Source organism: Nannobrachium achirus (genome assembly GCF_963921795.1).
Source record: "Nannobrachium achirus genome assembly, chromosome: 7".
NCBI classification, from domain to species: Eukaryota; Metazoa; Chordata; class Actinopteri; order Myctophiformes; family Myctophidae; genus Nannobrachium; species Nannobrachium achirus.
This window is the reverse complement of record NC_137816.1, coordinates 30,849,324-30,862,730: the sequence shown is the minus strand read 5'-3', so window position 1 is coordinate 30,862,730 and position 13,407 is coordinate 30,849,324. Positions and strand designations below refer to the sequence as shown.

The 13,407-nt window shown below is 40.3% G+C and overlaps 1 protein-coding gene across 7 annotated transcripts in view; it reads left to right on the top strand.

Moving 5' to 3' along the window:
* The window catches only part of LOC308288471 (CUB and zona pellucida-like domain-containing protein 1), a 13,880-nt gene extending 1,430 nt beyond the window's left edge, over positions 1 to 12,450 (top strand). The window contains exons 1-11 of one of the 7 annotated variants that reach the window (XM_080729919.1): positions 1 to 51; positions 1,259 to 1,443; positions 2,218 to 2,391; positions 5,398 to 5,542; positions 6,294 to 6,437; positions 6,651 to 6,718; positions 7,156 to 7,343; positions 8,044 to 8,447; positions 8,686 to 8,782; positions 9,418 to 9,598; positions 11,950 to 12,450. The exon at positions 1 to 51 is cut by the window's left edge and continues 1,430 nt beyond it. In XM_080729919.1, coding sequence (XP_080586045.1) covers positions 2,316 to 2,391; positions 5,398 to 5,542; positions 6,294 to 6,437; positions 6,651 to 6,718; positions 7,156 to 7,343; positions 8,044 to 8,447; positions 8,686 to 8,782; positions 9,418 to 9,598; positions 11,950 to 12,086 — 1,440 coding nt within the window. In that variant the 5' untranslated portion in view covers positions 1 to 51; positions 1,259 to 1,443; positions 2,218 to 2,315 and the 3' untranslated portion in view covers positions 12,087 to 12,450. Of the gene's footprint in view, positions 52 to 959; positions 1,444 to 2,217; positions 2,392 to 3,833; positions 3,988 to 4,529; positions 5,314 to 5,397; positions 5,543 to 6,293; positions 6,438 to 6,507; positions 6,719 to 7,155; positions 7,609 to 8,043; positions 8,448 to 8,685; positions 8,783 to 9,417; positions 9,599 to 11,949 lie in introns of those variants that run through there. The other 6 variants (XM_080729917.1, XM_080729918.1, XM_080729916.1 and 3 more) reach the window with 6 other exon arrangements.
* Positions 12,451 to 13,407: the final 957 nt, after the last annotated feature.

Sequence of the window (13,407 nt, the reverse complement as noted above, 5' to 3'; positions counted from 1 at the left end):
AACTTAGCTCTGCCTCGTTCCTGCAGCAACGCTGGTGTGCCATTAACCACGGTAATGCACACCCTCTCGTGTAATATTGCTTAAATAAAACAAGAACATCAAATTGAAAATAGAGCAACAATAAAAAATAAGTTTCAAACAAAGCAGCAAAACAGTATATAAACACACAGACTGTGTGTTTACACTATATGTACTGTGTTGCTGCTTTGACAGTGTGTGACACAATGTGTGACACAGTACATAGTGTGTGACACAGTGCATATAAATAAACAATATTACAAACCAAAATTTGCAGCTTTTTAAAGGCATCGACTGAATCAGCATTTCTAAAGGACAGTAGTAAGTCATTCCATGAGGCTCAATCACCTTTTGTTTTCAACTTGGTTGCAGGGACATTAAGAAGGCTTTTATTTGAAGACCCATGCAATCTTACATTGACATTTGGTCGCAGTATTGTGCCATGTGTGATTTATTGTAGATAACTTTCACACATAAAATCAAGAGAAAACATTTATCAGCTGTATTATAAATTAAAACCATGAAGCTGCTGCTGCTTATTACCCACACCCCTTGTGGTAGAATAACCATATACCGTGGCTATAAAGTCTCTTTAAAGTTCTATATGACTCCGCGGCAGAGCAATATAAATAAATAACTTTAGACCACAATTTGTAGGTCAAGATGCATTTAAGTTGAACTTGGAACTATGTGGATCTTTAACACAGAGTTCCAATATAGGTTCTACATCACAGTATTTTGTGAAAGTTCCATAATGTTACGATCTGATTTTAACACTACTGAGAATTTGCACCAATGTGCCACAGCTCAGCATGTGAAGAGGAAGATTAGAGAGGTTCAAACCACAAACTTACTTTTAATATCCTGCCCTTTAATAACTCTATTTGTGTGCTTTATAGTAGGGAATTAGGAATTTCCTTTCAAATTAAACATGCTGTAAACACATTTTATTCAATTCAGTAACAACACTTTAGTGAACAGAAAATACATTTCCTTTATTGTGTTTTTCAAAAACAATTTTGTCTGCTATTCTTTTGTTTCACCACTTCTAACCTCACCTGTCTCTCCTGTAGGCCATGTATGCGTTCTCTCTCCTGATTTCATGAATTTTGGTGACCAGCCTGAAAATATATTTACTGGTTACTAAAGAGCCGGAGAAACGGGGAGACCCCTGTTACAAAACAAACATTCTATAGCAATGATTCCTATAGTAGAGCTATTCAACACTTTTTTGTTGCAGGTGGATCTTCGCCACACGCAAACCCATTACACCTGCTCCCTGAATGACTTAAGCTGTAGAGACTGTGGCTCCCAGACCAGTAAGACCAGCTCACTTATTGCCAGGAATTCCTATGGTTTCAGCTGGTGCCAACAAGAGGTGGTCGAGACAAGACAGCTGCGTAGCAACAGACCATTTGACATTTGGTGAGGAAATGTATTTTTCCTAAGATGAGAGGTCAAGCCATATGTGTAACACCACAATTGCATGTTCTCCCCGTGTCCCCTAGGGTAGGTATACCCTCACAAAAAATATGCAGTAATTCTGGTCTCTATACTGCCTCCCTCTGTCCAGCCGGGGCGCCTGATGGAGGGGAAAGGAACTGGTTGGAATAACGTTTTCCTTCCACGAAACCCCCCCTTCCCCCCCTGTCAGGTGAAAAGAAGCGGCTTGGACTCCTCATGCATAGAAGGAAGCATGAGGTCAGTCCGTTGCTCTCCCCAGGTTGGCAGAGGGAGTGTAGCGCCCAGGATTACATTAGACAATTGACATTGGGTAAAAAAAAAGTTGGATAGAAATAAAAAGAAGAAAAAAGCAATTACAAAATTCATTTTAGTGATCTAGTCAAAAATAAAACGTAAGAAACCACCATTGAATCCTAGTTTACAGCTGATATTGCTTCTTGTGTTTAGGATTAAGTGTACAGGCACAGTACTGCAGGAGTTACTGTATAGATATATTTATATCTGTCTAACACTGCTGTATCTTTTATTCTATTTTGTATATGTTGTGCAGCACTTTGGTCAACCCTGGTGTTTTTTAAATGCTCTAGAAATGGATTTGACTTGATGTGACTAATCTGTGATATAGTTTGGCTAGCTGTAGGATGGAAATACATAGGCTATACCAGAACAAATATCTTTGGTCACCTTGAAATTACTGTACCATTGACTTTAGGATACAATTATTTTATATAACAGGATTCGAACCAGCACTAGGATCATGCATACCGGTTGGGGAATTTGGATAGAAAACAATCAGATCTTGAATTGGGCTCCGCATTGGCAGTTGATTGCCCATGTGGACCTCGGAACCCGATCTGATACTGGAGAGTCTAACAGAGGACCCGTCACAACCATTATACCTGTCTTGCGGTAATGAACAATATCACTATTCATTTTTACATGAACAATTATTTAACATAACATTGCATCAGGTTCACAGTGCCATCAATCAGATGCATTGAATGAAGATGAAGGAAGTGTGTACTGGAAAAACTGTCAAATCAATAATTATAAAACAAGATTAACAAATTCCCTTTGTTGCACAATAGTTTGCATAATCTGTCTGGATGCAGATTAGCATAACAGTACCAATTCTGTTATGTACAGAGAAGGGTTGCTCATGTAATGTGCGATGGAAACACTGTACTGATAAGACCCAATTATTGAAATCCCAAATATGGAATACACTTTCACCATGCCACATTGAGCACATTCACACAGCGGCCATCTTGCCATTAAGACAATGAATTGCCACCCTAGTTGCCACCCTATGTACGTAGGCTACAGTTTTCAATCCAAATTTCAAACATGGCCGCCAGGTGAATATGGTCAATTTAACGCCTGTCTTAGCCTCCTGGCAGTCCTAAAGGACGACTTCACTGCTTTTCAACCTGTCTTCATATAATTGGTCCTCATGCACTAATGTTCATGATAAAATAGCACAATTTCCCTTATTATTATTATTACTACCCTTATTATTATTTATGTTTTTTTGCTTTTTTATATCATGAACATTAGTGAGGACCAATTATATGAAGATAGGTTGAAAAGTAGTGAAGTGGGCATGTCATCAGGTCAGGTAAATATTTTAAAAAGTTTTTCAAAATAGTAAAAAGTTTAGGGATAGCGGATAAGGCATGGATGAAAATAGGGCCCCAGATCTACAACCTCTCAACATGTCATGATGAAATGTGTTGTAGATTGGCTTTTAAAATGGCTTATATTTATCTGTGCCTAGGAGGTTCATGCAAACATACTATCATTGTAAAATGTGTAGCACATTGGCATAGACAGTATGGCAAGTTAATTAAGTATTTCTGGTAAAATAAATATTGATAAATTATTTTGTATATCTGTGGCAAAAATAACTCTCTCACACACAAACACATACACACACGCACACACACGCGCACACGCGCGCGCACACACACACACACACACACACACACACACACACACACACACACACACACACACACACACACACACAACACACACACACACACACACACACACACACACACACACACACACACACACACACACACACACACACACACACACACAGAGAGAGAGAGAGAGAGAGATGCAGAACCAAACATGGCTGGATGCTATACATTAAAGTGAATTCTCCCTCCTCCACGTATATTTTAATAAGACTTGATGAGATTGCAATAGTCTGAGGCTAATTCAGTTTTGCTTGCTTTGTTATAGAATTATGGAAGAAATAGTACAACATTTGGTTAAAAACTAAAAAGTATAAAACAGTGTTTGATTACTGAACATAATCTAACTGTTTTCTCATTTCACAGAGTAACAAATAACTGTCCCAGGACATTCAAAATAGCAGGTTTTGATCCTGATGGTGACCAGGTTAGATGCAGGTTTGGCATTTCGGGATGGCTTCCCCCCCATGATCAATCGTGTAGTCTGTGTTATCAACCAGCTGGGTTCTCCTTAGATCAGGTAAGATCATGGGATAGAGAGAGATGAAGCAGGGGCCCCCACCACATATTTTATAAAATTGTGTTGCAGATTAAACTTTTCCATAGCTTCATAGACTTGTTTGACAGCACTGTTATGTGTAGTGTAGTGTAGTGTAGTGTTGTGTTGGATTCATGTTAATGTGTATTTTCAGACAGTTAACCACTTAAACCCTCAATAATGAGACGTATAAATACACATACAACGTGTAGGTGTTTATCACATATAGTGTGTATGTTTATTTCACAATGATAAGACATGTGTTACTCATGTCGAGCATGATTCTGTTCAAAGTTATCAGTCAACCACCAACCAAATGAATATAAATGCTTACAGGACATACTGGTATAATAAACCATGGTGTGAAGACATTCACAATTAGCAAGTGTGCATTTGTTCGAAGATTAGTTTCATAGAGGCACATCTTAGATCCACAGAAACAATAGTACCAAATTAAATATGACTTGTCAGCTGTTGCAGCCTTTGTAGTTTGTGTTACAAAAATATTCCTTTGTTTTCTTCAGAATTCCTGCTCCCTCTCATATAACCACAGTAATCAAATTGGAATCAGTGCATTTGAGCTCGTTGTGCAAGACTTCCCCAGAAAACACATCAATGTCTTCTACAACGATGGATCCTACACATCAAAACACCCTTGGTCTATGGGAAGATACAAACGTAGCCATGTCATGAGCTGGAATAATTTACCAACTACACAAACACCAACGCCACCAACAACAACCAACGCCACAACACCAATACCACCAACATCCACCACCACAACTCCAATACCACCACCACAAACAACAACCACCACAACAACAACAACAACACCACCACCAACAACAACAACCACCACAACACCAACAACACCACCACCAACAACCACAACAACACCACCAACAACCACCACCACAACAACACCACCAACAACAACCACCACAACACCAACACCACCACCAACAACCACAACACCACCAACAACCACCACCACCACAACATCACCACCACCAACAACAACCATCACAACACCAACACCATCACCAACAACAACAACCACAACACCACCAACAACCACCACAACACCACCACCACCACCACCACCACCACCACCACCAACAACAACCACCACCACAACAACACCACCACTAACAACAACAACCACCACCACCACCACCACAACAACACCCATCACAACACCAACACCTCCAACATCAACAAAAACAACCATATCACCAACAACTACAGCAATCTACCGTGCAACAATTCCTTCACTAAGCAAGCTTTCTTTGCAGTTTTCTGTTCAAGGTTAGACAATAGTCATACAATTGAATTACCTTTTTTTTATATACTTGTTTTGTCATTCTCACTCTGTTTTTATTTGACTTTCAGTTGACTCACATCAGGCTCCATCATGTCTTGATGGAGATTATTTCCCCCTTTTCCGGCCTCCAACACCTCCAAATGGAGTCAACCTGCCTGCCTTCGTCAACAAAACTCTAGAGATCAATGTCAGAGCCACAGCACAATACACCACGTGAGTACATCTTACTTTTACCACATCCATTCTAGTGTCCCTATTTTCAACATATCATAACAGGTGAACACGCAATCTGCAAAAACAGGCAAACATAATGGTGAATATTCAGCAACATTAAAGGAGTAGTTCACCACTTTTCAACCTGTCTTCATATAATAGGTCCTCACTAATGTTCATAATAAAATAGCATTTTTTTTTCTATTCAGTCTGGGTCTCATAGGAGAGCTGTCAAATCCTTCCTACCGGTGACATCATCGTTTGACAAAAAATAAATAAAATAATATTTTTGAGGATTTTTTTTTTATTATCACGAGAACAATGGCTTCCACTTTAACATTGCAACTTTTTCAGGAATAGAAAGCCTGCAGTTTCTAATAGCTTGCATTTCCCATTGATGATGTCACCGGTAGGAAGGATTTGACCCACCCACAGCTCTCCTATGAGACCCAAACTGAGTAGAAAAAAAATTGTGATATTTTATCATGAACATTAGTGAGGACCTATGAAGATAGGTTGAACAGTGGTGGAGTGCCCCTTTAAGTGAACATTTTGTGAAAACAGACAATGCATCATGAGTCATGACTCATGAGCATTCCTCAAATTCTGAAATTGTGACTTTGTTTTCAAATGTTTGATAGATAGATTTTATGAATGTGAATGAGGGTATATGGATTTAACAGTCTAGATTACAACTGTTGTTTTCCTTGAGAGTCACTGAAAGTTTTTTTAAGACATTGTCATCTTGCAGGATCCATGACCTTCTTATCAGTGGACCAGGCGGGATTTCAAAGCACAATACCTCCACACAAGAGTACACCATAAAATGGACTCCAACTTACAATGAACTAAATGACCATTTCCCAATTTGCTTTCTTTTTGAGGCAAAAGATAGGTAAACTTGATTAAGTAATAAGTAATTAAATGGACCAGAACTAATTAAATAATGTATGGCCAGAACTTGATGTAATGAAAAGGTTGATGGAAATGGTTACCATGCAGATGGAGATAACATTATTAAATATTATTTGACATACAGTGAAGTACTGTATACTGCAGAGCGAATGTCTAGGTTCAATAATGTGCCAGCTTTATTATTCTATTTCAGAAACAATAGCATTTATCAGTCAGAGCTGCGATGTGTGATTGCCGATGTAGGACACTATGGTAAGATTGGTAAGATGGTTACACCTTTAACTCCTGAGTAATTTTTCATAAATAATGTCTGTTACCAAAACCCAAGACAATGCTTATCAGTAAATTAGACTAAGTGGATTATCTAAGTGGACACTTGATTAAATATCATAAATAATATTTACCTCCAATTGAAACTGTATAGAGATATTAGATCATTGACAGCAGATTCTTTACTATTTAGTCAATACACTCTTCTGAAACCTTTTTAGGTTTCAGTACCCCCCTTTCTCTGTTTTCTGAATTCAGGTACCCCCTTTTGTCAGGATCTGCATTTGTGTGTCTGATTTTGAAGTGTTCTGTATCTTATTTTGTAGTGTGTACAAATCATGTGACTTAATTTCCCATCTATAAAATTCCCCACTGTATTCACACATCATCCAAACTACATAAATTAAGTGTTAAAGGTCACTTTCCAGACACCACTGTTGACTGCAATGCCACCACAATGATAGTGGCAGTGGAGAAGTCCTACCTCATCCGACGCAATGAGGCCCACTTACACCTGAAAGACTTCAATGATCCTGCCTGCAACCTGAAAACACACTCCAATCACACCCACCTGGTGGCTGTCATGTCCCTCAACACCTGTGGAACCACAGTAGAGGTACTGTATGACTTAATGCAAAGAGTCACGTGACTGAATTTCTATGACCTTCCATTCTTCAACTTTGTTGTCAACTTCACAGGTTAAAACAGTGGGTGAAATTATTGTTTCAAGAAAAAGTGTCATAAGGGTTGAGAAGAAAAAGAAACAAGGGGAACAAAATAACATACTCTAGATTGGTGCAGCTTTAAAGGGACTACTGCAGTTTCATTTTTCCTATTTTTGAGCGGTGGTCACAACGCTCCTATACGTGGCCGTGTGTGTGGGTATGTCTCCATGTCTGTCTGTCTGTCTGTCTGTAGCCTGTCAGTACCTTTTTTGACCACACATGTTACACACACACACACACACACACACACACACACACACACAGGGGGGAAGGGGGGGGGGGGGGAACCACCGCTCAGTTCACACGGGTGTGATTTTTATGTATTTTTTTGATGGCCCACCAGCACCTTCTTCATTGTGTCTTTCTCAGTTTATGGGCAGATCTATGTAAGCAGGTCTCAGAACGGGCTGTTTGATTTTAGGTCTCTAGGAGCTGGGAGAGGGTTGGGGAGGGGTGGGCAGGCCTGCTGAGCAGGAGGTGGGGAGGAGTGTGGGGCCAAAACTGGCTCAATAGCGCAGTCTTTCTGCCTTTTTTGCAGTGCTACACATTCATATGAAAAGCATGCTCTTGACATTTTTCTCTTACACTCAGGAGGATGGCAACAACCTTATCTTCAAGAATGAGATCACATCTGCCGACCCCACTGAAGTTATTAGCAGGAAACACAACGTTGAGATTGCATTTTCATGCGTCTATCCCAAACGTTTCAATCTGACTCTGGGATTCCAGCACAAAAACCCATATGCATTTACAGAGCAAGGTTTTGGTACCTTTGGGTTTCAATTTGAATTCTTTGAGAGTGAGCGTTTCAGGCAGCAGAGGCATGGCAGCACATATCCAGTGCAGGTGTACCTCAGACAGATGATCTACATGGAGATTGAGGCGACCACTGACATGATTGACATCCCCAATACAGAACTCTTTGTGGAGTCCTGCAAGGCCACTCCCTATGACAACCCAAACTCTGGCATTGCCTACACAATCATTGAAAATGGGTAATTTATCATCCACCATATCACCTAGTTGTGGTCACGCAACCATGAATAAATCAGGCTTGTGTGACATTCCCACAGCATTACAGGCAACAAAAAGGTGCACTGCCTTGTGCCAAGTGCAATGTAACACCCAGCACAAACTCTTACACTAACTATAGATCAGCACTGATTATTAATTTTATATAAGCAAGAAATACAATTAACAAACTATTATTGTCGTTTATTATGTGATTATTAGGTGTGTAAGAGACGACACAGTGAAAATCTACCATGGGTCCAAGACTCAGTTCAGATTTGGAATGGAGGCTTTTGATTTCATTGGATCTCATGAGGAGGTAAAGTGAAACTCATAAAGTAATCGCTCTGACTAAGAATGCTGCAGAGACAAATTCCACCCGGTAAAAGTTGAGAAAAGGAATCTGTAATCTTCAGGGTAGGTTTCCAGTAGGAGTTATTAATGTGACAACACACTGTGGGTAAATTATGTGACATACTGTACAGTATGAGACGATTTATTTTCTACTTGTGGAAGCAACTCGTCTGTCTGTTGATTGATTGATTGATTGAAGACTTTACTAGAGGTTTGCATAGGAAAAGGTACAGTTTCATGACGGTACAGTTCACTGGTACAAGGTCAACTAAAAGGAGATCCTAGAAAGCACTTTTTGCTTATTTGCAAAGGAAACCATTAAAGTATCAGTATAACATTGAAAGACAGACGGATAGAACACAGTACTATGCAGTACAGTAGATAGTCAGAAAAAAAACAACTAAAGAAAACAGTGCAGAAAAAAATATATACAGTAGATATGTACAATAAAAGGGCCAGGGGGAGGGTCACTTCTAGTATGATGAATAGAACAATTTATCTGTGACCATACAGTATAAAGTAGGTGTACCTCACTTCTAGTATATGGTGAATAGAACCAGTAAGACTTCCTAATCGCGGTCTCTGTCCATATTCCGGTAGGTTTACATCACTTGCTCAGTCATCCTGTGTGAGACGGGGAGTTCTGGAACCAGGTGCTCTCAAGGATGCCTCAACTCCAAATCGGGGAATCAGCGCCAAAGAAGAGATGCTGTTGCTCAAACTGCTCTGCACTCCATTTCCCAGGGTCCTTTGCGCCTGATCAGAACTGCTGACAGCCCAGGTAAGACTACACTTTGAAAATCCTAGTCAGTCTAAATACTGTGTGACACTTGTTCTCAACCTGGTGGGCCGTGAGGGTTTTGCAACTGGGGCCCCCAAATAATTTGCCAAACACTTGAGATTTTAATGATAATATGACATTAATTGTTTTCTCTTTGAAGAGACCCCCACCTTGTATAGTATACATGAGTAACAGTGTTGTCTGTGGGCAGCTAATGTGTATCCTTGGATTTCAAGTTCCTAACTTTCCCGAAGAGGGTATGACTGACTGCAGTCAGTACATGGAACAGTAAAGGTGTGTGTGTGTGTGTGTGTGTGTGTGTGTGTGTGTGTGTGTGTGTGTGTGTGTGTGTGTGTGTGTGTGTGCTCTCGTGCGTGCATTCACTGTACTGTATGCGTGCAACTGTACTGTATGCGTGCGGACATATTTGCGTGCATGCATGCATAAATAAGCATGTGTGAATTGTCATTGTGAAGTGTGAAGTGTAATTTAATGACACCTCAATTAGTCTCAGTGGAGCTGGATTCAAGTTGCATCTAATTTACAATACAGTATGTTTTTTTCTATTGTTACCTGTTCCTCCTGTCTTCTCTCTCTCTCTCTCTCTCTCTCTCTCTTCCTTCTGTATTTTGTGAACAAGATTGCCAGTGTATAGGCATAACCCTATAACCCCAGACTATATCAAGGGCAAAAAATCAAAATAAAAGATTGTACTGGCGGATTCATCTGATTCCAGGCTACTCTACTCCCACCTCTTATTTAGGCCCCAACCACCAGTCAATCCTGGACTTCTTTGAACCCATTTCTCTCCATCATTTAACAGAGCTAATGAGCAGCATGGAAACTTCCTCCAGTCCATTAGACCAGTGGTTCTCAACCTTTTCAGGCCGCGACCCCCAAAACAAAGTTGAGGCATTACATTTTGTATGACACAACGCCTTTCGTTGCGAGGCGTTGCGGGCATGTAGATCGTCTATTTTCACAAGTTATATTTGACAGTTTGGCCAATATTTAATTTGTCATTTTAGCCTATACTATATTGTCACTTTAGAAATGTGCAGATACCCTCTATACACTTTATGCTGGTTTGTTTACTGTTGAGTGAGAAAACAATGTTGCACATTAAGTTAATCATCCCCAAAATAATTTGGGGATGATTAACTTGAGAAACACTGCATTAGACATCATTCCAATCACACTGTTAAAAGACTTAGAAGTAAATTAATTAATCAGCTAATGCATCTTGACTCACTCATTAAATCAGTAACCCACGGCCTTAGGTTTCTTCAACCTTACGAAGTTAGAAACATTGCTTAGGTCTCATACCCTGAGTTGGAAATGATCATTTATGCTTTTGTCTCCTCACGCTTGGACTATTACAATTCACTTTTCAACTGCCTGGCTGCCTCAGTAGAAAAATCATTGACCACCATCAACTATTTCAAAACACTGCTGCCAGACATCACTCCAGTCCTGGTCTCTTTACATGCCGGCTTTCTGTTCATTTCAGGGTCCAGGTCACGGTCCTGGTGCTCACGTACAGAGCTCTGCATGGTCAGGCACCGGGAATATTAACTCAACCTGCTACCACATTTTGTGCCCAGCAGGGCCCTAAGTAAAGTGGGTGCTTTGCATACTGAACTAAAAACAAAAGGTGACAAAGCCTTTCAGGCTGTAGCTCCCTAACCTTGGAATGCTCTTCCACAGGTCTTGAGAGCTGCAGCCTCTGCACGCATTTGAGGATGTTACATACATAATTTGATTTCCATGCGTGTGTTGTTATCTGCTGTCCTGCTTGAGATGAATTGTACATGCTTCTTCTGTTCTAACTGCTTTAATACCCTGTTTTGTTTTGTTTCTGTTTTTGAGCGGTGGTCACACTGTCTCCTATACGTGGCCGTGTGTGTGGGTATGTATGCGTCCGTCCGGCCGTCCGGCCGTGTATGTAGCCTCAAGCCTGCAGTACCTTTTCTGACCACACATGTTAAGGGAGGGGCGCTGTTGTTCTCTCACACACACACACACACACACACACACACACACACACACACACACACACACACACACACACACACACACACACACAGGGGGGAAGGGTGGGTCAGCATGTGTGGTCAAGTATTATTATTATTATTAACAAACTGAATGTTTTAGGGTCAAATAAATTAGAGTGTGTGAAGAAACTACAGCATTGTAAAGCACACTAACCCCGCTGCACCCACCCAGTAGTGCTGTTGCACAGCCTCCACGACCACCGCTCAGTTCACACGGGTGTGATTTTAATCTCAAGTCTCAATTTAAATCAAATGTACTTACTCGTTGTTTCCTGTCATTTTACATATCCTGTTTAGCTTCTGGTCCAAGCATCAACCTGAGTATGAACGTGGCCTTCATGGTTGGCTGTGTCCTGGTGTGTGGAGTGGTGATCTACCGTTACAGGAGGTCCAAAGTCCAGTACCAACCAATACCAACCTCTGACTTCAATTGAGGACAGACAATCCATCTTCATAGCTTTCTGAATCTTTCATTCTGATCATTAGATGATGGGACATAATCACAATCATAAAATCATAATAATGATGGGACATAATCATAACTTTACTTTACTTTCTTTTCTTTGGTATATTTGTGTTTCATCATTTATACATAAGCACAGGGTATATTCAGTGTAATTGAACGTTGCCTGCCTGTTGGCTGCACACACACACGCACACACACACACACACACACACACACACGCGCACACACACATGCAGATTATCACTTTGACATTGGAGACATTTCTCTTGAACATGGAAGTTAAAGACCTATACTGTTTGTTCAGTCAGCCATGCAGGATCAAGTTTCACAGAATGTGTAAAGCTTTTGTTGATGAATTGTGCTAAACAAATAAAATTGTCTTGCCTTGCCTTCCCACAGACGATGCAGATATTGTTTTTTCTTCCTTGTACATTTACCCACTGTATATTTTCTCATGCCAATAAAGCTCCTTTGAATTGAATTGACATTTGGCATAATACAACCAAGAATATGGACCCCTCCTTACTTCAGGGCTGCCAACATTAATTAGACTGTAAAAATCCAGGAGATTTATCTACTCGAAATGTTAGAGTAGATTTTGCGAGTTTGATATTTTTATAAGGCTTGCTTTACTAGCATGGAAAATGATGGGTACAATTTAAGCCATTAAAACACAAAAGGTAGGCATACAGAAATTGATTTGATGACTGAAGTAATGTAGGCCTACAATCTAGCTCTGAGCCTCTGGTCCATATAGCGTTAGTGGAGTTAGGGAGAACTCCACTAACACTATTAGGCTAGTCAATCTGAGGTTTGACCCAAAAGAAATTGCAATAGTAATGGTTCAAGGTTGTTTATGATCCTTAGAGTCATCCAAAACACATGTTAAAAATCTTCCAAAATATTCTTAGTGGATCATGGTGAATTCAGGGGGTTCACGTTTGGGTCCCTTCACTTACTATACAGGAAAAAAAGACCTCCAAAAAATCTTATTTAAGTAGCGTGTCAGGGGTCTTACTAGGGGTTCTTCATGATCCTGAATCCATTGCAAGCATTTGTTTTGCACGAAAACATTCCCCGGGCTAAAAAGGGACACAGCAAAACTGAGCTGACCCCAGAAAAGTGATGACTCATCACAGTATTGGGGGTCAGTTTTTAGCCCGAGGAATGTTTTTGGTGCAAAACAAATGCTTGGAATGGAATTAGAATCATGAAAAACCCCTAGTTAGACCCCTCACATGCTAAGGAGGACTTTTTGGGGGGTATTTTTTCCCTGTATAGTAAGTGGA